This window comes from Perognathus longimembris, chromosome 19 (genome assembly GCF_023159225.1).
Source record: "Perognathus longimembris pacificus isolate PPM17 chromosome 19, ASM2315922v1, whole genome shotgun sequence".
Lineage (NCBI taxonomy): Eukaryota > Metazoa > Chordata > Mammalia > Rodentia > Heteromyidae > Perognathus > Perognathus longimembris.
The window spans coordinates 42,212,618-42,240,546 of NC_063179.1; the positions used below are offsets into that span (position 1 = coordinate 42,212,618).

General features: G+C 42.3%; 1 protein-coding gene across 2 annotated transcripts in view; it reads right to left on the reverse strand.

The window, feature by feature from the left end:
* Positions 1 to 27,929, reverse strand: part of Arhgef28 (Rho guanine nucleotide exchange factor 28) — a 216,730-nt gene that overhangs the window by 68,528 nt on the left and 120,273 nt on the right. For both annotated transcript variants that reach the window (XM_048368428.1, XM_048368429.1), the window contains 11 exons: positions 23,642 to 23,913; positions 20,337 to 20,544; positions 16,716 to 16,827; positions 13,476 to 13,518; positions 10,900 to 11,023; positions 10,468 to 10,600; positions 5,565 to 5,620; positions 3,910 to 3,958; positions 2,002 to 2,146; positions 1,793 to 1,920; positions 330 to 470 (listed from right to left, as the gene is read on the reverse strand). In XM_048368428.1, the coding sequence (XP_048224385.1) occupies positions 330 to 470; positions 1,793 to 1,920; positions 2,002 to 2,146; positions 3,910 to 3,958; positions 5,565 to 5,620; positions 10,468 to 10,600; positions 10,900 to 11,023; positions 13,476 to 13,518; positions 16,716 to 16,827; positions 20,337 to 20,544; positions 23,642 to 23,913 (1,411 nt within the window). The remainder of the gene's footprint in view (positions 1 to 329; positions 471 to 1,792; positions 1,921 to 2,001; positions 2,147 to 3,909; positions 3,959 to 5,564; positions 5,621 to 10,467; positions 10,601 to 10,899; positions 11,024 to 13,475; positions 13,519 to 16,715; positions 16,828 to 20,336; positions 20,545 to 23,641; positions 23,914 to 27,929) is intronic.

Sequence of the window (27,929 nt, forward strand, 5' to 3'; positions counted from 1 at the left end):
GTCCCATCCCAAGGATGGTCAGCGCATTGGGCACAGAGCTGAGCATTTCCCGACCCGGTGCCCGGCGCCTGGTGAAGGGCAGCCACTGCTGGGGCCCTCAGACAAGCGTCCTGTCTACCCGGCACAAAAGACCACACGCTCACTGGCTTGTCTGCAGCAGCCAACACCCGCAGACGCAGCCTCGGGAGGGATCAGGAGAGCCCGGGGCGTTCCCTTTGTCCCACGCGCCCGTGCAAGGCCGCACCCAAGCCTGAGAAGTGCGTTTGAAGCGGGAGAGTCCTCATTCCCGCACGCCCCACGGGGAAGGGCGGTGACGGCGACGTGCTTACCAAAAATGACGTCCTGCCTTTTGATGACATCCTTCTCCTGCTGGCTGCAGAACGAAGGGTCCACCACGAGGCTCCAAGACTCCGCCCCAAAGTCCTGGGCGTCGCCGCTCAGGCCGCTCCACAGCGAGGAATCCGCCACATCTAACACAGGGTTGGCAAAGGAAGGGCAGAAGAACCGTCACGCACACCGCGCAGGCCACGCAGAAGCCGGCCCGGGAGCCACGCAGAAGCGACTGAGCTGCCCGCACGGGTGGAGGGGCAACCTCTGAAAATGCCCAGCGCAAGACGGAGCCGTCAGGAAAGCAAAGGGTCAGACGCGGGCAGAGTGACTGCACCGAGGGGGGCAAAGCGGAAACATGGAGGCCGCTTTTGTTTGTTTGGGCTTGCTGTATTTCAGTGCGTGTTTTGTTTTGTTCTGTTTTGCTTTGCTTTGGTTGAGACAAGATCTCACGAGGCAGTCCACCCAGACCTTGAGTCTGTGATCCTCCAGGGCTGGGATTACAGGTGTATGACACCACGCTCTCTAGTTCAGTTCTATTTTTGTTGCCTTTCAGAGCCCCTCATGTGCTGACATAATCTTAAACCCAGTCATTTCTCTTGCCCAGGTTAATGTGCACTGCCTTTCAGCTCTGAATGTTGAACTTATCCACTTGGTTTGCTCTTCAGTTGGCAAGACACAAAGCAGACTGGAAGGATCTATGTCACAAATAGGAGTTTCTGATAGAATTAGACTCATCGACACCAACACTCTTCTGAAAGCCTAGACTACATTCGCCCTATACAGCACTCATTAAAGAAATTCCAACTGGTGGCAATAAAAGAGGAGATGACAAAAGACTAAAGACCCAGGATCGAAGACAGCTCCGTCCTCTCTTGTCACTACTCTCTTCCCATCTGCAGCTCCTTCACTTACTGATATAACCTGGATCGTCAAACCAATTCCTCAGATGAGATGCTATCCTACAAGCTTTGAACTTACTTTATTTCCTAGGAGGTGAGGACAAGCAACCCACTGCAAGACGAAATAATGCAAATGAATTAAAGTAACTATATGGGATGCGATTTCAATCTATCAATAACCATAAAATATTTTAATAATAAGCCTGCAATATATGCTATCATATAATGTACTGCTTATAATAGGTTTATGTCCTATTATGTGTCCAGTATATTGCATCGCACTGTATCTTCGTTGTGTGTATAACCTCGTCTTTGAGGAATATGCCTACTTAATAACTGCATTCTGTATCCTTAATCACTATGTGGTTGCTTCTGTTGGGACTAAAATTCCCTTCCCTTGCCAAGCAGAATGTATGCCAAGTAGATCCCAGGATCAGGCTTCTCTTACAAACAACAAACGAATACGCTTCCATCTGCTTCCCTCAGCAAGCACCCCCCCACCACACACACCCGGGGACCTGTTCAGAGACACTCAGGTGAATGCGAACACAGCCTGTCCTCACCTTCCATCATGAAGGAGTCCGTGGAGGGAGAGGAGCCCACCGACGGGAGCAGCTCGTCCGAGGGAGGCTGGCCTCGCCAGCTGCCACTGTCACCCTCACACTCCAGAGCTGTCACTGACCTCCTGAAGCTGCTGGGCGGGGAGAGGAGAGGAGGTGAGTCTTGGCAGTCCCTGTGATCCATGAGGGAGGAGCAGCCAGCGAGCTTTTACCTTTCCAGGGTGGTGCCGGGAACGCTCCTGGACAGCGGGTGGACCTGCCCGGCGCTCTCCTTCCTTCCTGCCGGCAACCCAATAGGCATGGAGGAGGAGCAGTGCAAGGAGGTCCCGGGCTGCGGGACGTCTCTCACTGCAGACGCTGGAAGCAGAGAGGATGCGCTGTGGGCTTTCGCAAGCGACAAGGATTGTGAGGAAAGCAAGCCCCTGAAGCCAGGGAGGCTGATCTTCAGTCAGCCATGTCTAACATGTCCACGCTTGGCCTGGCAGCGAGCGTGGCTTCCAGTGTCCCTCCTGACACCCCTACTGCAGGCACCTCCACTTGCGTTGGAGACGACACAAACAGACGAGGAAAAGGAATGGGGAAACACTGGCCAGCTTTCCCCATAAACCACTGTTTGTACTCCAGAGAGCCGGCTGTAAATAGAGGCAAGGTGTTATTACACCGTGAGTAGCGTGTGTGTAAACAGGCAGAGAGCCCGCCGATGGAATGCCATGACGCTGGGAATCGGCTCTGCCAACCCAGATCAGCTGTTTTCTCTCACGTAATGAAAACTAACCACTCTTAGAAAATATTTCAGAATCACGATACTATAGCTACAGCAAATGCATTCTCAAGCAGAGAAGAGGGAGGACTTGTACAGATCCCAGGATTTGTGTGTGTGTGTGTGTGTGTGTGTGTGTGTGTGAAAGGTCATCTCTTATTTTCAAGAGAAACTTCAAACGTACAATGTCTCATTCAAAACAAAACTGCCAGATTCAAAATATGCAAACAAAACTCCAGCATGTGTTGCAATCTTGTTCTCATCCTACAAGTGCTAAGATCATAGCTTCAAACACAGACAACAAAGCTCCAGGCACCATGGAAATAGACAAGTGGGATTAGTAAGAATCTGTGGATACCAAATGAGATTTGTCTCACCTAACTCTGATTCATAAAGAGAAAATCGTATTTATATATATATATGTATATATATACATATATATATATGTGTGTGTGTGCTGCTGCTAGGAAAATATAAAGGCATGTAGATTGACTACAGTGTCTCTCTTTGCCCTCCCCCCCACCCACAAGTTATTAAATTAACAACCTGGATTCCAGTAGACCACATCTTTAACTGAGGCAATCAGGACCTTTATTCTAGATTTCCTGAGACAAAACATCACACTCTACAAAGCATGTTAAAGCTCTCAGGCTGGCATAGAAGTTAATTTTGTGTATGTGTATGCCATTAGTAGAACTTGAACTCAAGCCTAGCAGCTTTTTTGCTCAAGTGTAGTGCTCTACCACTGGAGTCACAGTTCCACTTCCAGCTTTTGAGTGGTTAACTGGAGATAATAAGCTCCGCTTCCAGCTTTTTGGGGTTAATTGGAGATAAGAATCTCACTTTCCTGCCTAGGCTGGACTTATACTGCCATCCTCAGATCTCAGCCTCTTGAGTAGCTAGGATAACAGCAGTGAGCCACTCATACCCAGCTCTAATACTCTTCTTGATCTTTTACTTGAGCTCAAAATAATGCCAAGCATATGCTCCAGAAGAATAAATCATTGGCTGAATGAGACCACAAATGCAGGAGGTATTTTTCACAAAGACAGAATATATGGTGTCAGGTGGACACCTGTGACGTACGCCTGTCATCCTAGCTACTCAGGAAACTGAGACCTGAGGATCAAGGTTCAAAGCCAGTCTGGGCAGGAAAGCCCATGAGATTCCTGTCTCTACTTAACCACCAAAAAGCCAGACGTGAAACATGGCTAAGTGGCAGAGTATTAGCCTTGAGCCTAAAAGGTCAAAGACAGTGCCCAGATCCTGAGTGCGAGCCCCAGTACAGGCACAGACTTACACAAAAATGTAGGGTGTGTATTACATGTGGACAACTTCTTTATTTTTTTCTGTTACTTACTTCCAAGGATGGTCTGTGACTTGTTCTTGCTATATTTCTCTTGCAATTTCTGGTAAGGAATATTAGAAACACATAAAATGAGATCAGAACATAATCAACCTACAAGAATATACACATAATTACACAGAACAGGATTCTTAGCTATTTTGTTTATTAATTTCAAAAAAGAGGAAGCTATTTTGTTTATTAATTTCAAAAAAAAAGAGGAAGTCAAAGCAAAAGACATCAAATGAAACCGAGTGAGGTGAAGGGCTGAAGATAAAACCCCGGGGTTGAGTACTTGCCTAGCCTGAGGCCCTGTTTGGTCTCCAGTACCACATTCATGAGTAAATAAATAAGTAAATAAAACATTTAGAAAAAAACAAAGAGCAAGGCATGGTGGCAATGGCATGTCTAGGTAAAAATGACAGTGAGCTGGTGAACTCCTCCTGTTACTAGGCCTCCGGGAGACCGGAAATCAGCTCATATATCGAGACCCTGGGGACGGAGTCACCAGGATCCCATCCAGGGAGCCCCTGAGTCCTTTCCTCTCCTCCCTCTCCCCCTCACTCCTCCTCTGCCGACAGGAGACAGCCACAGGGAACTCTGACGCGTCCCCGGGAGAGCAGCCCTCAGCTCAGCAGCCTGGCTCGCGGTGTCTGTCAGCGCCACGTTTGCGTCTCCAAGTTCTCACCAAAAGGGCATCGTCATGCTCACTGGCCTGCATCCCGACACGAATGCGGACCGGGAAGGGAACAGCACCACACAATGCCACGCAAAAGACAGACGGCCTTCCTCCAGGCCAGCCAGCCATCTCCAAGTGGGGGCGCAGCAGCAGCAAGCCCCAGGAACATCCTCAGAAAGGCACATCCTCAGGCCCCGCCCAGGCCCACGGGAGGAAGCAGCAGCTCTGGGAATGGGGCCTAGAAGCCTAGAGTGTGTTTTTTGTTTGTTTGTTCAGCCATACTGGGTTTGAACTCAGGGCCTCACACTTACTAAGCAGGTATTCTCTCACTTGAGCCACTCTGCCAGCTCTGTGTGTGTGTGTGTGTGTGTGTGTGTGTGTGTGTGTGTGTGCGCGCGCGCACGTGCACACGAGTTGAGTAATGCTTTTTGAGACTTGGTCTTATTTCATGCACTGGCTGGCCTTGAACAGTGACCGTCCTGTTGGTATTTCTCTATGTTGCCAGGATGACAGGCCAAGATGGAGTCTGACACCTTTTCTTTCTCTGCTGGGGTTGGCCTTGAACCACAATCCCACCCAAATTTCTGCTTCTCAAGATGCTAGGATTACAGGCTTGAGTCACTTCACCCAGCCAAAAGTCTGGGTTTTCACAGCTCCTTCAGGTATTTCTAATGCTGGCTGATGCTTGAGAATTAATGCTGTTTCTCACTTGTGAGTGCTCAGGCTTGGCCTGGGTAAACCAAGCAGGTCCAGACAGAAAGCCTAACCTACCCACACTCTATAGTCTGAATTGCCACTTGGGCCTCCTCTCTATTATTGAAAGTATACAGAAGTACACTTAGGGTATGTGTTATGGCATCACTACATTGATCACTGTAGAACTAAACCTAAGCAGCATTTTTTTAAAAAAAAAAAGGTTAAATCTCAAAATGATCATAGGAAAGCAGAAGGTAGATACGGAACGTATGTTCACCAGGGACTGACAGGTTACCTTGGGGCAGGGCAGGGCGCTGTCTTTACAGGCTTTGTGCACGTTGGCATTACAGTCTGAAACACAGGGAAGAGAAACAAAAGCACCCATGTTACTTAAGGGAATGTGAAGTGATTAAGTCTATATCACGGTTTCCCTGACCATTATTCAAGATGGAACACGAATGTTACAAATATTTAGACAACTTAAGGAAAGACAAATAGATCAATCCTGCCACACCGCTCCCCACAAAGACAAGCCCACTGCGGCCATTCGGAGGCTTCGTCTTCTGCCATCATTTCTTCAGTGATGAAAACAGAGTTCTGCACGCCGGGCTCTTCCAGCGCTGCTACGAGGCCATTTCCTACTCTCCACATTATCTCCTAAGGGGGCTCTGACACCTGGCTCTAGCAACCGCCTCTTCTAACTCCAGTTAGAATGCCTAGGCAGATGGAAAGAAAGTAAACAATGATGCTGAACAACCCCGCTTCACTAGTATCGGGTGGCAACAAGAATTTCTACAAAAAAAAGCCTAAGGTTGCCACATGAAATGAGAACAGTTAGGCACTTGCCCGTGTTTTCAGTCATAAAACAAGGGGGTCTCATCTCCCTGGAAGAATGTAAGGGAACCTTCCCCATCGCCCTCTGGCCATGAGGGCACAGACCAGGCTGTCCTCACAGAAAAGGGTGTTGAGGGACACTGCTGCCATCTTCTTTCCCTGGGCCCACTTTTGTCTCTATACCACCCTCTTGTCTACCCTCATACTCTGTATATTAGCTGGAAGAACCTGAGGGGACACCAAGAAGCTTCTGGAAAAGGAGTTGTGTAGAATGAATCGTCATGGGTGCAAGGCCTCATTTGGGCTCATCAAAGCCACGGTGGATAAGAGGCTGTTGTGAGCGGGGCAGGAAGCTGAGCTCTACTACTGTGCCCAACTGCAAGTCTAAAGAGGCGGTTCAGCCATCACCCGAAGGCCAGTGAGCAGAGCCAGCCAAGGGGATGCACTGGCCTTCGTGGCAAACAGAAACCCGAACGCTCACTCCTCATCCTAGAACATGGAAATAGGAAGAAGGAGAAAACTACCAGGAAGACCAAGCCACTAAAGATGCGGTCCAGAACAGAGACAAAAGACAGTGTAGAAACCTGTATTTTTGGTAAGAGACAGAAGGCAAAGCTTCCATTTAAAAAAAGGAGCCAAAAGCCTTGAAGGGAAAACAGAATGTGAAAAGAGGCTAGCAGGATGAAAGGGAAACGGGGCATGCCACGGGGGTAAAGAGCAAGGGCAGATCTGAAACTGAATCGAGACACATCGGTGCGTCAAAATATCAAAGCAGCACTGTGAAATTCAGCTTGAAAGATCCCCTCCAGAATGTGGAGAAGAAGGCATCATTGTAAAACAGGAGCTGTCACACAAAAGACAGAGATCAGAGATCACAGTCATAAAAGAAATCAGAAAGATTACATTGGAGTTATAATAGTGAAGGCTACAAGAGAAAAAGAAGTGTTATAAGCTAAAAAGTTCTCTCAAAGGAGTAACGTTCTCACCATTTTCTACAAATAAGAGTTATAGTTAAATCACATCTATTCCACAGATGCCTTCTGATACATTCTATATATGATAAAACGTTAAAAAGTCCCATGCATGTGGGCAGAAAAGGGGATTACCAAGGAAGAAATCAATTCCGACAGGCTCCAGACTTTCCCTCTATGCAGTAAGTGTTCAGCCATATCAGACCAACATGGACAGGCACTAAACAGAAAGGTGTTGGTGGAAGGCCTCATTTAACCAGGTAAAAAAATATTTTCCTTATGTGAAGGAATCAATGATGTTCTCAGGTACCTAAGGTGTCAGAAAGTTGTCCAATCCTATTTTCACCTACTGAAAGCAGAATCAAGGCCTGGCTCAAGTGGTAATGGGCCAACCAAGAACACATGAAACCCTGAAGTCAAACCATGGAATTAACAACCACAAAAATGGCTGTGATTTAAAAGCAAAGGAGCAAAAGTAAATAAGCCAACCTAAAGAAAAAAGCACATATAAAAATTTTAAGTAGAGACACAGAACTTTTTCCTTGATGCAGAAAAGTATTTCCTAAAGATTAAACATACAATATAAATAACAGTAATACAATATGCAATATATCAAACCAAGACTAGGGGACAGAGTCTTCATAGGGAAAATAAGAGAGTATTAAGTTGTTAGCCTTAGGCAGCTCTAAAGCTGTCATTAGTAGATATTAAGAGTGCCTTGCAAAACAAACCTACACCTGTGGAATATGATTAGCAACCTAGAACAGTGGAGATTATCCTTACTATATATTATTACACACTGTAAAAACTTAGAAGTTTAAGCAGTTTGAGCCACCAACACTTACTTTACCTCCCCAAAAGAACATATAAATCTTAAAAGTAGTTCTTTAAAACTGGAGGGTTAAAAAAAAAAGTATATATGGGCTGGGAATGTGGCTTAGTGGTAGAGTGCTTGCCTAACATAAATAAAGCCCTGAGTTCGATTCCTCAGTACCACATACACAGAAAAAGCCAGAAGTGGTGCTGTGGCTCAAGTGGCAGAGTGCTAACCTTGAGCTAAAGCTCAGGGACAGTGCCCGGGCCCGGAATTCAAGCCCCAGGACTGGCAAAAAAAAAAAAAAATGTATATCTTAACATACATACTGATTCTGAAGTTTAATCTAATAGAATAAACAATGATGTGGCTAGAGATATATACCAATAAGTGGTTCGTTTTGTTAGAAGAAAGTTAAATTTACAGCAAGATATAACTAAAAAACATCTGTCACCATCATCAAATGAAACAAGAATATGAAAAGTTGACAGGATAGTTTTATGGTTAGAAGGAACACATTAAAATGTTATTAGTAATTTTCTCTACGTGGTAAAGTTTTAGATATTCCATTTCTCTTTAAACCACGAGTTTCTATGAGTTCTATTTGTTTAAGTAATGAGTGCTTAACAACTAATTATCTTTGGTACTTGAAGCAATTTTCAACATTCTTACAACCTCCATCACAATCCCTGAATAAATGTACAATAGTCTAACATCTCATTCAGTACAACAGTTTATTTGTGTGTGTGTGTGTGTGTGTGTGTGTGTGTGTGTGTGTGTGTGCCAGTACTGGAACTTGAACTCAGGGCCTGGGCCTTGTCCCTAAGGTTTTCCACTCAAGGCTGGTACTCTACCACTTGAGCCACAACTCTACTTCTGGCTTTTTTTTTTTTTTTTTGCCAGTCCTGGCCCTTGGACTCAGGGCCTGAGCACTGTCCCTGGCTTCTTCCCGCTCAAGGCTAGCACTCTGCCACTTGAGCCACAGCGCCCCTTCTGGCCGTTTTTCATATATGTGGTGCTGGGGAATCGAACCTAGGGCCTCGTGTATCCGAGGCAGGCACTCTTGCCACTAGGCCATATCCCCAGCCCTACTTCTGGCTTTTTGATAGTTAATTGTAAATAAGAATTTCATGGACTTTGAACCAAGATGCTGAGATCTCAACCTCCTGAGTAGCTAGAATTACAGGCCTGAGCCCCCAGTGTCTGGGCCAGTTTTCTTTTTTTTTTTTTTTTTTTTTTTCTTTTTTTTTTTTTGGCCAGTCCCGGGCCTTGGACTCAGGGACTGAGCACTGTCCCTGGCTTCTTCCCGCTCAAGGCTAGCACTCTGCCGCTTGAGCCACAGCGCTGCTTCTGGCCGTTTTTTCTGTATATGTGGTGCTGGGGAATCGAACCTAGGGCCTCGTGTATCCGAGGCAGGCACTCTTGCCACTAGGCTATATCCCCAGCCCCCAGTTTTCTTTTTGATTCATGCTGGCTAAACAGGATTAAGTAGGCACAAATGTCTAAGTGCCTGTCTTGTAATAGCAATAGCTATAAAGTGTCCCTGAGTGGTAGCAATCTTTAAGGAACTTTGTATAATTTAGAATTAAACCGGCAAAGACTGCACATAATGTACTGTTAAACAAAATAGACAAAGAAACCAGGGAAGCTCTAAAGAGGTGGTGACATTTCTGGATCCAGGCACGGGAGTAGTTGAATTTGAAGGAGAGAAGGGGGGGTTATCGTGAGCAAGATAGCAGAGTGGGAAAACAACCCTGGAGAGAGAGACAAGGGCAGCAAGACTGACAAGGTGTCCGGTTGTCAACAAAGACTCAAGAGGGAAATGTAAGCCAGTTACCAGTTCACAGACAAGACACCTGATGCTCAGTGACCAAAAAAGGTAAGTCCTTAAATTTATGTAGGCTGATGACAGTGGCATTTGATAAAGACTAATGGGACCAAAGTATTTACTATACACTATATATAGTATACACTATAGGGAAAATGCATTGGGTGGCAGCAAGCACAGTCCACCCTGAGAAAGCCTGGTGAGAAGAACCTGCCCTTGGGAAAGAGTGACTGAATGACACTGAATTGCCCCTACCAGAAAAGCGAAGACACCGGGGCCAAGGTTCAGCTCACAGCCCCATTTGCCCAAGGCGAGGGTGGCATTTTGAGGTTGGGTTTAGCTACGCTGGGTCTGGGAGACAATGTGGTGGTGCCCACATACAGGACCACCCTATGGGCAGTGACTGGTTCATAGCTGCCATGTATTCCAACATCATCCTTCAAAAGTGGCCATAAATGATATAATGCCTAGCAACTGGAAATGAGGATAATGACATTCATTTGAGAAGAATATCTCTAAGTGGAGATATTTTAGAACACTGAATGACTGATCTTAAAAAATAATAAAGGGAAAATGAAGAGATACCCAAGAACTGAGTTTGAAAGGTACCCTAAGTTAGAAAGAAGGTAAGCACCACCAAGGTGATAAACAGAAGAGCAGCACCCCGTGGAAAAGAGGTAAACATTCACCTAAAGGAGGGATTCCTGGCTAGGGAGACAACACAGATCACACACTAGGTCCCAGAACTTACTGGAACACTGGAATGACTCTTTCCCCAGGAGTGTTTTATCACAAGCCGCACACTGCTGAACACCAGAGAATGTTCCAGGGACAAACTGGTGTCGATTCATTTTCTCTTTGTCTTTGGCATCCTTGTTTTTCATCTTCAGATACAGCAGCAGAGGCAGCAACATGAAAACGGAGGAAATGTGAAATCAGTGAGTTGACCTTCACACAGAAAGCACAAGGACAAAGTCTCCGACTTTCTGTGGGAATAAAGGAACCAAACACCAAAATGTACTAGTCTCCAGTGAGGTCTCATTGTTCCTAGGATTAGGCAATAATCCCCAAGAAAGGTGTATATAAGGTCTAAAGTAAGTGATATGAAGGGGAAAGCGGGAACTATTTTCATGGTGGGAAGATGAAGCTCTCTGTGCTTCACAGTCAGCAGGCACAGAATTACCTTAGATTTATTCCGAGGGCTACTCATGCGATTCATGAGAAAGCTGAAGGTTCGGCTTACTTTGTACTTTTCAGACTCTGATTTGGCAGGAATAATGTATTTATCCCATTCTTCTTCCTGAATTCTATATTATAACAACAACAACAATAGTAATAATGATAGAATCAGTCACCATGTCTTACAGGATTTAAAGAAGAAACAGAGAATGGTATATGCATACGTATGTATGTGTGCAAGCTTAACTGTAATTGTGTATATGCAGGTTTTCTTTTAGGTTTTAATTGTTATTTGGAAGAGAAAATGTCTCTATTAAAATTTTTGGTGTAAAGGATATATTAGACTTACAATTTATTTCTCTATTTGCTACACCAACAAGATGTGTGTTTCCTTTGTTGATAGAACCTGAGAGACACAATGTATGCCTTTTTTTTTTTGCCAGTCTTGGGGCTTGAACTCAGGCTAGCACTCTGCCACTTGAGCCACAGCACCACTTCTGGCCATTTTCTACATATGTGGTGCTGAGGAATCAAACCTAGGGCTTCATGTATACGAGGCAAGCACTCTTGCCATTTGGCCATATTCCCGGCCCAATGTATGCCTCTTGGTCAGTCTCTTGCTTCTCAGATTACTAGGATGCAGAGGAAAGAAAGTTCTTTATACCACTACCCCCAAATAGAAGGCATACCAGGGACAACTGTCCCCAGCATGAACACACTGGACATTATTGACTTTCTGGTAATCCATATAACCATTCTCTGGTAAACACCAAGCTATTAAAAGTTACATTTCAGGGCTGGGAATATGGCTTAGTGGTAGAGTGCTTGTCTAGAAGCATGAAACCCTGGGTCAGATTCCTCGGCCACCACATAATCAGAAAAAGCTGGAAGTGGCGCTGTGGCTCAAGTGGCAGAGTGCTAGCCTTGAGCAAAAAGAAGCTCAAGGACAGTGCTCAGGCCCTGAGTTCAAGCCCCAGGACTGGCCATTAAAAAAGTTACATTTCTCCCTAGAACATCTTCTTGTAATATGTTTTTGACATCTTTACTGAAAAAGAGAATTCACTAAAAAACTAAGTATCATGTCAAATAAGATGTTTCCATATACTATTTCTACAACTGAAGCTTCTTTTTTTGCACAAGTAGCTAAAATGATTTCTCTGGGAAATATTTGTAAGTAATTCTATCACTGACACATATAAAATATGTCTGATTACATTCCATAAAAAGTTGCTTACAAAAATGTTTAGGGCTTGAGTTTTTCTTATGTGACTAAGGACAGACTTACATACCTCCCTAGTAAATAACAAAACTAAGTTACTTAAGCTTCATATTGGGTACTTACAGGTTCAACCGCATGAATGTATCTAGTGGAAAAAAATAAGCAATGGCTTTAGAGCTTCCTGTTGGCCTGGTAAAGCTAAGAGCAGCCAGGACTGCTACTCAAGTCCTGCAGAATAAATAAACCTTGCTCTGCCACTGAGACCATCAGTGGAAAAAGCTAGAAGGAAATGTAAATCAAGATAACTGGGTGACGACCGAGAGCAATAAAAGGCTCTCAGACTTTCTTCCTTCCTTTCCACTTCCACAGCTACCTGCTAGTCACAGTCACCATAGGTAGCTGACTCCTTAATATAACCTAAAACGAATTACAAATTAGGATGCCAGATATCTTAGGTGCTCTATTTTGCAAACCTCATATCATAATATTCCATAGGTTCACTTCTAGAACTGGGAGGGGAAACACATCTGAGAATTAAGCAAAAATGCTGTCTTACACTGGACCTGGGGGAGTGTACCTGTAAACCCAGCTCTGAGAAATGGGGAAGGGTGATTCAAAGCTCAAGGTCAACATGAGATACAGAGCAAGATCCGGATCTCAGGAAGCAATCCATTCAATGTCTAAGAGAAGTGCTGTCGGTGTAAAGATGGACATCTCAGAAGTAAAGCCCACTATTTCTGACTTTCCTGGTACTGGTTTGGGACATTACCCCAGGCCTATCCATAGCGCGACTCAGGCGCCTTTACCTCTGCCAAGACCAATAGAACCCAGCTTTCCCCACACTGGCTCTGCAACAGTTTGCCTTCTGGGGAAAAAAGAGACGCTTAGGCTTAAACCTTTTCAAATCTCTGTATGAAAATGGTAATGTGGGAGATAATTCCTACATCCTTTATTCTTTATATAAGCAAACCCCCCCCAAGGGAAAGAGGACTTGGGGTGTTTACAGTCTCTCAGGGCATCGCTGGGGCCCCCTTTTGAGGTAATAAGCCTTCCTGTCAGGTGGCAGAGAAGACCTGGCACCCCTGTGGCCTTCTGCAGCAGGTGCTCCGCACGCCCTCCCCTGGAGGAGTTCAGCTTTGAAGACAACGCCACACACAAGATCTTGGCCCCACTCCTTGGTCTGCAACTCCCCATACCCGAGGCCCGAAAAGCCAGCTGGTTGATCTACACTGATACAGCTCACAGAAGCAGAGAAGGAGGATCAGCCATCAGACAGATCACTGGGGCAGGTACACAACGGAACATGAAGTTCCCAAAGACGGATCAAGCACTCCCCCCACAAACTGAAACAGTGAAAGTACCTTTTCTCTCCTGGTGGCTCCGGTACACTATAAACTCTTTGCTCTATAAGATATAGGCAAATAAAATAAAAGCTTAGTCAGTCACATGTTAGCTTGAAATGCATCCACTTCCCATAGTTTATCATTATGCACACAACCAATGAGAAAGCAAGTAACGGTCCATAAGGAGGGTATTGTTTCTGGGTATCTTTAGTGCTTTCCCTAGTTGGGAGAAGGTGGAGATTCCACTGGTTTTATGATTTTGTAGACTTGCACCAGCAAGGGGAAGTAGAAATTACTTCAGTGTTTTAGGATACTTCTCACTTAACTTTCATCTCTATTCATAACAAGAATTCTCCAACACAGACAATCAATAAATATCCTAGCTATTTTTGATCAAAGCTCAAGGGGAAAAGTCTGGAAGGCCTGGGTTAGAAGAGTCTAACTGTAATGCCCTTATAAAGTCTTCCCAGCAGCCAACTTCGGGGCTGGTGGGCGAGGAGAGCTTTGCTTCCATTTGGGGGACGGAGGACAGGCTCGTGTGAAGCTTGGCACCACGTGTTTCCAGAGCTGCGGAACTGAACTACAGGGCGGGAGGGGCAGAGGCACTGACTTGCTGGCTTGGTTTTAGGGCCATTATAGAAATGTCCCTCAAGTTTAAACCATAGCCAGGGATTAGGACCCTAACTGTAAACAGAGTGAAGTACCAAGAAAATGTGACCCAAGGTAATCAAGCTACAAAGAGGAAACTGGGCATTATGTTATAGGATTCCGTAGGCCAGTTCATAGTAACTTTTCAAAAGCATCCATTCCACAAATTCTTTTTTTTTTCTTTCTTCTGAGACTAGAACTTGAACACAGGCTCTGGTGAAGGCTGGCACCCTACCACCTGAGCCGCACCTTTAGCCCTTCCTTTTTTTGTGGTACTGTGGTTTGAACTCAAGATAATCACACTTAATAAGTGATGGATGACTCACTAAGTGGGGAATGAGCACTTGAGCCTTTCCTCAAACCCCCTCATCAAATTCTTAAATGTAGAATGCTTTTGTCCATCTTGGTTGAAGTTGCAATCACTATTTCAATATTAACAATGCTCTTTCCTATTTACACTCACAAGGAACCAATGGGAAATTTAAAACTGGACATTTAATATATATATATATATATTAAACAATAAAGTCATCACTGTTGTATTTTTGGCTGAAAACAAAAGTCATGAAAAATAATAAGTAACACTCCAGAAGGAAATAAGAACACGTTTCTCAACTAGGAACAGTGTAAAGGTAATCATCAGCTAGGATCATCGGTGAAATTTGTCAAGTTATTCTTTAAAAGAACTCAGACTAACATTGAGGAGACTTAGAGATTCTAGAAAGACCCACAAAATGAAAAACTAAAATCCCATCAATATACCTCTTTGATTCCTTTCCTCTCAAGATTGCTCTATGCTTTTTTTATCTTCTCTGAGAACTGTCCTTCTGAAAGTTCTTCAAGATATACTCAGTCCAAAAAATAAAAACATTCCTTATCAGCCTTTCTCTTCGAATAATGCAGCCCAGAAAAAAAGTAGCCCTTGTTTCATATTTATGCATCTTGCCTAACATGTACAGGCAACACATATTTATTCAACAGGTATCATATTTATGTCATTATATCAGGATGGTAGTCCCAAACACAAAGATTATATTATCAGTATTGCCAATATACAAAATGCAACATAGTATTAAAAGTATAATAACATGGGGGGAAAGGGAAAGGGGGAGGGGGAGGGGTAACGAGGGAGGAGGTAACAAACAGTACAAGAAATGTAGCCAATGCCTAACGTATGAAACTGTAACCACTCTGTACATCAGTTTGACAATAATTTTTTTTAAAGTATAATAAGGTAAAAGCAGAGAAAGGAAAGAATGAAATTGACTTTAAATATTGTGCATTGAGTAACAGGACTTAAGCACCTCTCTCACTTTCTGGGCCTCTTGGGATTCTTACAGAAAAATAACAAGAAAGACATTAGCGAATTCGGTGAAAACTTTCATTACACTGTTATATGCTTCACATTGGCATTAATTAACACTTCCAAATAGTCGATTAAATATGATTATTATGTAATATATAACTTAGAGAAAATATATCATTGCACTTTGAAGTCAGGGCAGCAGCTGGACGCCGCCCTCAGGGAGTTCTAGGTTACCCATCATTGTTCTTTTTTTTTTTTTTTTTGGCCAGTCCTGGGCCTTGGACTCAGGGCCTGAGCACTATCCCTGGCTTCTTCCCGCTCAAGGCTAGCACTCTGCCTCTTGAGCCACAGCACCACTTCTGGCCGTTTTCTGTATATGTGGTGCTGGGGAATCGAACCTAGGGCCTCATGTATCCGAGGCAGGCACTCTTGCCACTAGGCTATATACCCAGCCCCCATCATTGTTCTAAATCGATCTGAATCTGCTCTTTAAATCCACCAGGTTGTATTCCCATAACACTTGTATCTGTTTTGAGATATACTGTATTTCAATTCAAAGTTTGTTTTATATAAGTCTTATTTCTGATTGCCCTCAGCCCCTCAAACACTATGACAAATTTCCTTCTATGTGACCATGTGATCATTTCAACATGCCCAAGGTTTTCTTGCTAATAAGTGAAAATGGAAAGAAACTCTATTTTGCTATGCTTTGGCTCTGAGTAGTGGATTATTTCAACAACTATGGCACAGAACGGAAGTTCACTTTTACAACTAACTTTTGAAAATCCTCCAGCTGCGCACTGGTGGTTCATACCTATATAACCCTAGCTACTCAGGAGACTGAGATTGAGGATTGTGGTTCAAAGCCAGCCCAGGCAGGAAAGTCCATGAGACTCGTATCTCCAGGAAATTCAAACAAGCCAGAAGTGGAGCTGTGGCTCAAGTGACAGAGCACTAGCCTTGAACAAAAGAAGCTCAAGGACCATGCCCGGGCCCTGTATTCAAGCCCCAGGATGGACATCAAAATCTTCATCTTCATCATCAGCATTAGTGATGTACTTAGAACTAAAATAGAGTAATGTACTTAGAACTGATTCTCATTTACACTATCCTTGATGAAATTTTATTCATATATTAAGCAATGAAGATTTATAGATATGTGTGTAATTTCATCAATATTAAGTCTACAGCAATCCGTATCCTTTGGGAAAATCAGTTGTGGAACTAGAATTGCAAGCTCCCTGCTGATGCTCTGTGACTGATGTATCTAATGCTCTCAAAGCCAAAGGGCAAATAGTGCTTACCTTCACTGGAATTGCACACTGTAAGATCACGCACCAATCGGGTTTTTCCTAAAGAAATTTTGGGTGATGAGCAGGAATAAGATCTCGAACGGATTCCAGAGAGCAGTGAATCCTAAAAGAAATAATAATGGAGTCTTTAAAAAAAACTTCTCCATGAAATGAGGCACTGGTGGGTCACATCTGAAATCCTAACTACTCAGGAGACTGAAATCTGAGGACTGCAGTTCAAAACGCAGGCAAGAAAGTCCATGAGAGTCTTATCTACAATGAACTACTTTGAGCTGTGGTTCAAGTGATAGAGCACCAGCCTGGAGCACAAAAGATCCAGAGACAGCACCTGGTGCCTGAGTCTAAGCCCCGGAACCAACACACACAAAGAAAACAATTCGAGGGCTGGGGATATAGCCTAGTGGCAAGAGTGCCTGCCTCGGATACACGAGGCCCTAGGTTCGATTCCCCAGCACCACATAAACAGAAAACGGCCAGAAGCGGCGCTGTGGCTCAGGTGGCGGAGTGCTAGCCTTGAGCGGGAAGAAGCCAGGGACAGTGCTCAGGCCCTGAGTCCAAGGCCCAGGACTGGCCAAAAAAAAAAAAAAAAAAAAAAAAAAAAAAAAAAAGAAAACAATTCGACATGAGACTGAAAGTATGTCTTCACCGTGAATGCGACTAAATCAATATCTTGGGGGAAATTAGCCTGAGTATTTCTTGGCTACTTACTTACTTTGGTATCACTTAAAAGTTTTGAGCTTGCTAGGCAAGCATTCCACCATTTGATCCATGCTCTCAGATTTCTTTTAGTTATTTGTCTGTCTGTCCGTTTGTTTGTTTGTTTTAGATCGATCTTGTTTTCTATCCTGAATCAGGATCCTCCTATTTTCATCCCCCACATAGCTGGGGCAGCCACCACCCAGGGCTTGACTGGGACAGGGTCTCACTTTTTGCCCAGGCTAGCCTCAAAACATCCTCTTCCTGATCTCTACTTCCTAAGTGGTTGGGATTACAAGCATGAGCTGTCCCTGGCTCAATCTGAGTATTTCTTACATGATCTGGAAGTTGGTACTTTCTCTCTTTTTTGCCATTCCTGGGGCTTGGACTCAGGGACAGAGTACTGTCCCTGGCTTCTTCTTGCTCAAGGCTAGCACTCTACCTCTTGAGCCACAGTGCCACTTTCGGCCTTTTCTGTGTATGTGGTGCTAAGGAATCGAACCCAGGGCTTTATGCATGCTAGGCAAGCACTCTACCACTAAGTCACATTCCCAGCCCCTCTTACATGATCTTATTAACTGTTTCTATTTGCTTCTCACAACTTTTTTAATGTTCTATTGTTAGTGTAATGATGCAATTGAGATTTGGGGAATAGTTTTTGCTACACATACTACAGAGTGCAATTATGCCATTCCAACCAACTTGGTTAAGAACAAAGAAGGCTACAAATGATTTCAGTGCCAGATACCAGTAGCTCATGCCTATAATCCTAACTGCTCAGTTGGCTGAGATCTGAGGATTGCGATTTGAAGCCAGCCTCCGAGAGAAAGTCCATGAGACTTTCTCCAATCAAAAAAGCCAGAAGTAGCACTGTGGCTCAAGTGGTAGTCCACTAGCCTTTGAGCCAAAGAAGCTCAGAGAGAGCATGCAGGCCCAGAGTTTAAGCCCTAGGACCAGAAAAAGAAAAGAAAAGAGCTTTTGCTCTGTAGTTTCAACCATATGTTTGATTTACTGGTTTACTTGAATTTTCAGTTATTTTGTTTTTGATAGCATAGCATTTGAATGAAATTCTATACACACTGAAATTTCTATGTTTACATGTGATTAGGAAGTAGAGCAACAGCTATTTGGATTTACAGGAGTTTTATTAAATGTCCAACTAGCCACCTGTGTGAGCATATTTTTTAGTGGACCTTCCTCTTGTACTTTCTGGAGTAACGTTTGAATATCACTGATTTAAATATTTTTAATATTAGTTCTCATAATAACTGTCATTTTCCTTTCTATTTTCTCAACTGTACAGTATTTCTATTGTTACATTGGCAATATATACAAAACTGCCAGAAGGCAAGAGGATTAAAGCATGGTTTTCTTACATGTTTCAGAGAACTGAGACAACGATGCAACAGAACCCCAATAAAGCTATGCATGATTTCCAAGTCTGACTCTCTAGAGGTTTTAGGATGAATCCTGTCCATGCAGTTTTAACGTATCACTGAAGAGTAAAAAGGCAAAATTCTTTGCTGAAGTGAAGCCATCAGAAACTGTCCTTCCTATGCATTAGCTTCTTCAGTTACTCCTAAGTAAGAACACACGGTTCCCCTGAATTCATTGGCTAAAGAGCTCAGAGGGAAGCAGAAAACAGAAGCCTGACCTGGCTTCAAAGGGCCTTGGGCTGTGGCTCGGTGGCTGTCTTATAAGAGAGCATCCACTCGAGGCTGGACTGAGAGGGGTTGCAGGAGGGTGTGCTCGCTAACAGTGAGCAGACACTAAGGATCCTCGCCAATTGCCATCTTCTTGGTTTGGGTCATGTATGGCAAGTCATGCATGCCACTTTTATGACAACAGAACTTTGAATATCACCTAAAACCCTTTGGCAAAGTTACACCAAGTACAGAGACACGACAAAATATACTTGCCAGGACAGAGCATTCTAAAAACCAAACAACAAAGACTGAAAACATTTTATTCTAAGCAATGATGAATTCTTTTCACATTCCCACTCAAAGTCCAAAACTAATTAACATCGTTCTTTCCTTCCTCCCCTCTCCCTTCTTCCCTTCTGTCATTTTAATTTATTTTATTAATAAAATAGCACTCATGTCCTAGGTAAACTGTACAAAATTTTATATTTTGCATGCATATAAACATTTTGTATATGACAGGGCATGTTACAAAAGTAAAGTATGTTAATCTTAACACCACAGGTTCTTGGTAACGTTTTAGCATAACACCTTGTTTTTACAGTAGTAAATTTAATTTAAAAAGAAAATGAGTGGGAAATAACATAGGAAGAAAAGAGATTATCAAATATAGAAGGGCTTTCTTTGCAAGACTAGAAGAAGGAATTTAGGCTTTTTCTTTTTTTAAAAAAAAATAGTCATAACAAAGTGAAATTCTCCTGTGAAACTGCCAACAAGAGAAGGCCTGGGACAGGGGAAAAAAACTTTATGAAGCTGCAGATTAGTTTACAAAGCCAGAATTTGCTCAACAGACTTCTCTGCCTTGCTAGCATTATTGACCCCTCATTCATCATGGCCAACTGAAAATTTATGGGGGAAACAAACAAATTTGTTCTTTCAAAATCATTGAAGATGACCAGTTTTGTTCCCTTTGCTTAAGGGATGGTTGGAATCCCTGTACAAAAGATAATATTTTTTCAAGGGTCTGAAAATGGCACTGATTCCTTGTGAACTAATGGAAACAGAAACCAGTCACCGTAAGAATTACCAAAGTTACAACAGACTCACAGGGATGAAAGAGAGACTGGAGCAAAGCAAGTCTATCTATACACTCCAGAGGGGGGGAAAAAGTAGTTCAGATGTGAGTCAGCCAGAATTGTCTCTCTGATAGAGATGGAAACACTTAGAATATTCTGCACACTTAGAATGTTCTGGATTCACATGGATGAATTACCTTTGACTGCAGGTGACTTGAAAAAGATAGTGATTCGGTCCTGGAGATATTAAGATCTGGTTCAGCGTTGGTCTCCAAAGAATCCAGTTCATCTCCACTAGGAATCCTAGTTCCTGCGGAACTCGGAGACTCTGGAGCACAGCACGGGGGAGGCTGCTGAGGACACACTTCCCCTTCGCTGTCAGCAACCAGGGCATCCAGGCTGGAACTAAAGCAAAGAGGCAGCGAGCACGTCAATAAGTGAACATGCAGACAGACATTGGTTCTGTTCCACTGAGTTCAGACTCTCTTGCTGGAGTGTGGGGCAACAGGTAGTGACTTAAATCTCCAGTACTAGTTGATTCGTGTTCATTGGTGGTTTCCTCCAAGACTCTTTTTCAACAAAGTTTTGCATTTCCCAGCCCCAATGAACTCTTCTACCCAGAAAAAGCCATTTGAATTGTCATTTAAATGATTCCATCTCAGAACTAGGTAGTATTTCTGCATGACTATAACTTTAACTTTCCCCATTCAAGTTTCATAACGACAAAATTAAAAAGGAAAGAATTTGCCTTCTATGTTCCAGTTTCATTATGAAACACTCATATTTTTCACAGTTCTAATGTTAAGACCATCATCCATGTTCACCAGTGTTAATGAAGGATGCAGTTTTCATTAGCACTTATTAATTACACAGTTTGAGGGGTTTTGTTGTGATATATACATGCATATAATATATATCGATCATATTCACCCCTTCCATTACTGCTTCTTACCCTTTACCTCCTATTTTTTATACACCAGTGGAAAGTACTTTGATCATATTCTGTCTCTCTCACATCTCCAAGTTTTCTTTCTCCATGTAGTCTGTTACTTGCATTTACATCCATTTTTTTAGATCTAGATTTCACATATGAGACAAAGCATGCAATATCTGTCTTTCTGAGTCATTTCATTTAACATGATGCTCTCCAGTTCCATAATGGATGTGTTTTTAAATGTATTTTCCTTTGGTGGTTTCAGTCCTAGTGTTAATATTTTCATGCACCACAATAGTGAGACCATCTTGACTTTGAACTATAAACAACTAGCAGATAGAATATTTTCCTTTTAAAAACTGAAATGTCAGTGTAAAATATCAATTGCACAAATCATGTGAGCATACACATCTTGGAGCATAGTAGTCCTTACTCTATGTGCTTCTAATGTAAAACCTCAGATCACTTTCTAACCCTTGAACCATTCCAGCCACACCACAAAACACTAAAAACCTGGTCAAGAGTACAGCCATGACTAGCACTGCTGTGGAATTTCAGAGTAAGATCTTCTTCTTTGAGAACCTATTGAGGGTCTTCACCTTGTCACCAGAGCAGGAGAAAATAAACTAGAAGGAGACTTCACATTTGCCCTATTTTAAAACCCAGATATTTCAAGAGACTATTAGACAATTTCTTATGAAAAGTGAAGCACAATGTTAGAAAATCTTTCTTGTCAATGTTGGTGCTCTGAAGTCACCGTGTAAAGGTACTAAAATCCTAGTGGAAGGTGATTAAAAGGTGGGTCAGCACTGGCCGATACTTTCTGGCTCTGTGTCTGTCTTTTACAAATGAAAATCACTTCTTTGGTTTCTTTCTTCCCTCCCTCCATCCCTCCTGTCCTTCTTTCCCTTCTTCCCTCTGTCCCTCCTTTCTTCCCTCCCTTCCTCCCATCCCCTCTTTATAGGGCAGTACTAGGGACTGAACTCAAGGCCTTGTGACCTTGCTAAGCAAGCACTCTACCACTGAGCCATGCCTGTAGCCCTGAAAATTACTATTTGCTTAACAACTGAAAGCTCTGGGGTTCTGGTGGTGGTGGTGGTGGTGGTGGTGGTGGTGGTGGTGGTGGTGGTATGTCAGTACTTGGGGCTTGAACTAGGGCCTGGGCACTGTCCCTGAACTTTTGTGCTCAAGGCTAGTGCTCTACCACTTGAAAGACACCTCCACCTTTGGTGGTTATAGAGATACAGTTTGTCTGTCTGAGCTGACTTTGAATTGAAATCCTCAGATTTCAGCCTGCTGACTAGCTAGAGATTACAGGTATGAGGCACCAGTGTCTGGACAAAAGGCCTATTCTTGTATGTGCCAGTCCTGAGGCTTGAAATCAGGGCCTGGGCACTGTCCCTGAGCTTTTTGCTCAAGGCTGGAACTCTGCCACTTGAGCCACAGCACCACTTTTGGCCTTTTATGAGTAGTTTATTGGAGATAAGAGTCTCATGGACTTTCCTTCCTGGACTGGCTTTGAACCATGATCCTCACATCTCTGCCTCCCAAGTAGCTAGGATTACAGGCATGAGCCACCAATGCCCAGCTAAAAGGCCTATTTTTAAAGCATAAGCAACAACAACAAAATAGACATGGTAGCATTGTTACAAACCTGAAAAAGACTCCAAATTAAATATCTTATTAACAACACCAAATGAGAAATCTAATTCAGTCTACAGATTTTATTTTTGATCAGGTAATAAGCTTTCCATTATTTATTTTCATTTTTTCCCCCCCAGACAGCCTCAAACTGGCCTCTTGCTCACGTTCCTCCTGTCTTCACCTCCTGACTGCTACTGGAATGACAGGTATGGCCACCATCTCTAGCGCTGGCTCTCCACTATTTCCTTGCTTCCCTTCTATTAACAATGTAGAAGTAACTAGCAGCCTGAAACCATGTCCTGGTCTATGCAAAAGCCCCTTTTCGTCAGTGCTTCTCCTTCACTAGGAGCCTAGCCTACATGTTCCACTATTAGTTTATTTTGAATACTATACAATAGTTCTTTTTTTTCTAATTCTAATCAGAGAAGTCCAACTGGACTATGACTTTTCTTTGTTAAGCTATGTTAATCTATAAATTCTAATCTATAAGTTCTCATTTGACAATCATGTCCTTCTGAATCTCATTAGTAGAATATAAAATTCACTAGGTTCTGACCAGAAAATTATCTGTGTGTGCATGCATGCATGCATGTATATATGTATGTGTGTGCATGAGCGTGTGTGTGTGTGTGTGTGTGTGTGTGCATGAGAATGTGTGTGTGTTACTAGGGTTTGATCTCAGGGCATCCTGTTTCACCACTTGAGCCCTTTTTGCTTTCATTTGCATTTAGATAGTACCTAGTGAAAGGGTTGGGGGGAGTTACTTTCCCCTTACTTTCAAATCAACATATACAGGAAATAAAAAGGGGCAACCTTTTGATGTAGAGATACATGTGATGGAGAATAAGACCTAGATTATTTTGGAAGGTTAGCTCACAGGGTTCTCCATTTTCTACACTAGTCCTCCGGGACACAGTATTTTACCTTCTTTTCTTTCGATGACTTTGTTCTTCTTCAGATCCAGGAAAACCAAAAGCCAGATTCAAGTTGGGAGTACCTGAACCCGACGAAGAGAGAGAGGACCTCCAGGCTTCCATCCCTTCGCTGTTCTCACCCTGTGGGCACGCGCTGGGGCTGGAGTCAGGGATAAGGACATGCTTACAAGTTTGAGGCCCCACACTAGACTCCATGGGTTCAGGGCTTGTGTGAGCAGAAATTCCCCCTATGTTCATATAGTTGATATCCAAATCGCCAACCTAGAAATTAAAATAAAAACACTGTTTGAGAAACAGCAGGAAATAGTGGTTGTACTTGAATTTGTTTTTAATAAAAAAAACACTGCCAGGTGCCAGTGGCTTCACACCTGGAATCCCAACTGCTCAGGCTGAAATCTGGAGGTTGGATTTTTGAAGCCAGCCCAAGTAGAAAAGTCTACAAGACCCCATTTCCAATAATAACCAGCAAAAATCTGGGCCAGCGGTGTGGTTCAAATGGTAAATCAGCAGTCTAGGAAACACGAGTCTCTGAGTTCAAACCCTGGTACCAGCAAAAAAATAATCCTAAAGTAAAAATCTTTACCTTCTTGATTTGTTTTGTTTTGCTTTATTTGTCCTTTTTTTTTGTCTTATGGAAACAGAAAATTGCTTCATGATTTTTTTCCTTGTAACTATTACAATTAGTTCTTAAGAATATGGATAACCAAGATAACTAAAGACACATAACACCACCAAAATAGAAGAAAAAAATCAAACTATGTAAAATCTATATACACTGACTATGTACAGGACAGAAAATGCCTCAAACTGAAAACCGGCTGCAAATAATAAAGTAAGCATCAAATCCAGCAAGCAACCCTTTATCTCCCACTGTAGACTTTGCAGAGATTAGAAGGAGTCTGAAAAGAAAAGCATGGAAAGAGAGAGAAATGAGCAAGTGAGGGTCTCAATTGATCTACAATCCATCACTAGGAAAAGGAAGGCTAGCCTGCACATGTGTAAAAGAGCCTTGGTTAATCAATACACTTGCTCTTACAAAGAAACTTTAAGGTATTTGGGATTTAAGGCATCATCTTTGAAGTGTAAGTCAGTTTGTTAAGAGAGTACAATATTTGGAAGTAGGGTGAGGGGTATAGGCCAGTTGTAAAGCACATACCTAGCATATGCCAGGGCTTGGGTTCAATCTCTAGCATTCAAAATAGAAACAAAAGGCGGGGGGGTTGGTGGTGGCTAAAATTTCTAATTCCTAAATCATCAAGCATCAACATCTTAAGTATCTAAAGCAAATGCTATCAATGAATGCTCAAACATGCAGAGACTCAAAATTTCTCCCAGCATAATGGTTAATAATTTTCAAAATAGTAAAGTAACTTTACTCAAAAGAAACTTGGCAGATAGATGACAAAATGAATGGTCAAGAACAGACTGGAGTCAAGTACCTCCTTGTGGACTACAAAGAACACAATGTCATTTTCATAGTATTCCTCCCAGACATGTAATCCTCAGAAGGAAATTATTAGACATCCCAGAATTGAAGAGCATGCTAGCAAAACCAAACCCAAAAGGGTCTGCGTTCTTCCAAAATACTCAAGCTATAAAAGACAAAGATGAGAGGAAACCAATGAGATGTAACAAATACATGTAACACAGAATGGAACTTTTTTTTTTTAACTTCAAAGAACATTATTGGGGGGGGGGCTGGGAATATGGCCTAGTGGTAAAGTGCTTGCCTCGTATACATGAAGCCCTGGGTTCGATTCGTCAGTACCGCATATATAGAAAAAGCCACAAGTGGCGCTGTGGCTCAAGTGGTAGAGTGCTAGCCTTGAGCAAAAAAAGAAGCTGGGGTCAGTGCTCAGGCCCTGAGTTCAAGCCCCTGGACTGGCAAAAAATAAAATAAAATAAAATAAAAAGAACATTATTGGGATAAATGACTAAAATTAAAATTGAGTAAGGTCTAGAGATGGTTAGCATGATTTTGCAATGTTATTTTCATAATTTTATTAACTATATTATACTTATGGAAGAGACTGCTCATATGTTTAGGAAGAGACATCATGAGTAAAGTCAAATCATTAAAAGTTTATGTTCAAATCATTAAAAATTTAGGTGTATATTTTAGCCATTTGCAGACACACAAGGATATAGTCACATGTAAATACACAGATATAATAAGGTAAAATATTAACCTCAGGGGAAGAGGGATACAGGGATTCTCTATACTGAAATTACGCCCAAAGAAAATGTTCTTCCAAAAAAGTTTATACTACAGTGAATATTTCAAAGCAATTCTCACCATACAAACTTCCTCATCAAGCTTTCAAAGGCTGACAAACTTTCAGATTAGTAGGAACCTGTAGAGCCCATAAGCTGAATGATGTGTTCCGGTTTCTGTGTCAGGTTGTGGGAGATGACAGGATTATGTAAAATTATTTCCACACATTATAAAAATTGTTTTAAGTAGACTAGATTTTGGCTCATCACATTTTGCTTGTTATCCAAGTGGACAAAGGAAAAGTAACAAAGGCTGAGTAATAACTTGACTACACAGATGTAATAGCCTTTGTCTTATATGCATAGCTAGCTTTACTCCTCCATTTGTCTGGGTTTGTTTTTATGGCATAGGCATTTGAACCTAGAGACTACTGTATGCTAGGCACTGACCTACTTCCCCAGACCTATTTCTCATTTTTAACTGCACACATTCAGCCATCTTCTGCTATGTTTCAGTGTGTTAAAATTAGGCTCTTTCTCATTAAATTTTTGCTCCAGTTATATCCTAACTTTATCTTTGGGGAAAATTTGCATTTTTAAATAAATCTTAGACCATATAAGACAGTTTTCACCAAATAATAAATTACTTTACAATTTTAGCTAGCTGGAGTAAATAGAAATAATTTAATATTCACTGAAGCTTAGAGCATAATGAAATAGGATTTAAGAAGTCTCTCATTTGAACTATTAATAATATATGGCAAGACAATAGACCATTAAAATCTGAATTTGGCAAAGAATACTGAAAACTATATAATATAGTTGAAAGCATATGAGGAAGACACAAATACATGGAAAGAGATGCTTGTGTTTGAGAATTGGAAGAATATTGTGAAAATATCTATACTACAGCTAAAAAGGACACACACACACTCTCTATATATGTGTGTATGTGTATATACACACACATATGTATATACATACATAATGTAAAGACTAAAATTGGAGAAATGTAAAATTTGAAAATATATTTTATATTTTGAGATGTGATGGTTCATGGCTGTAATCCCAGGTTTGAGAAAAATTGATTTAGAAATATTGCATGAGATCACTCTCTAAACATCAATAAAGAAATAGACAAGAGTTGTAGCTTAACAAATATTAACAAAACAACATGAACACTGAGATAATATAAAAAGATATAGTTAAACCGTGTTACTGTGTTAATATATGTGTTGCAACTCCAATGCCTCATTAAACAAAAGATTATAGGAAAAGAAAATATCCATACTCCAAGTAATCTCCAGATTCAGTAGAATCTATAAGCATTTCACACAGAAATAGAAAGAATCCTAACATTCACATGGAACTACCAAAGTCTCAAAATAACTAAAGCAATTGTGAGAATAACTAGAAACATGCTTCCTGATTTCAAATTATATTACAGAGCTATAATGACCAAAAGAGTGAAGGTCTGGCATAAAAACAAACACACAGACACATGGAACAAAAGAAAAGTCCAGAAGGAGCCAGGCGCCAGTGGCTCATGCCTATAATCCCAGCTACTCAGGAGGCTAACATCTGAGGATCATGGTTCAAAGCCAGCCCGGGCAGGAAAGTCCCTGAGACTCTTATCTCTAATTAACCACCAGAAAACCAGAAGGGTGTAGCAGCTCAAAGTGGTAGAGCACTAGCCTGGAGAAAAAGAGCTCAGGCCAGCACCCAGGCCCAGGGCCCAAGTTCAAATCCCATGACCAACAACAGCAACAAAAATTCCAGAAGGCCCTAGGTTCGATTCCCCAGCACCACATATACAGAAAACGGCCAGAAGCGGCGCTGTGGCTCAAGTGGCAGAGTGCTAGCCTTGAGCGGGAAGAAGCCAGGGACAGTGCTCAGGCCCTGAGTCCAAGGCCCAGGACTGGCCAAAAAAAAAAAAAAAAAAAATTCCAGAAGGAAACTCATATATGTACAATCAACTAATCTTGAACAAAAGTGTCCCCTAAGAAATACCATAGGGCAGAAGAAAACTCCATGGCATTGGTTTTGAAATGAACTTTTGATAT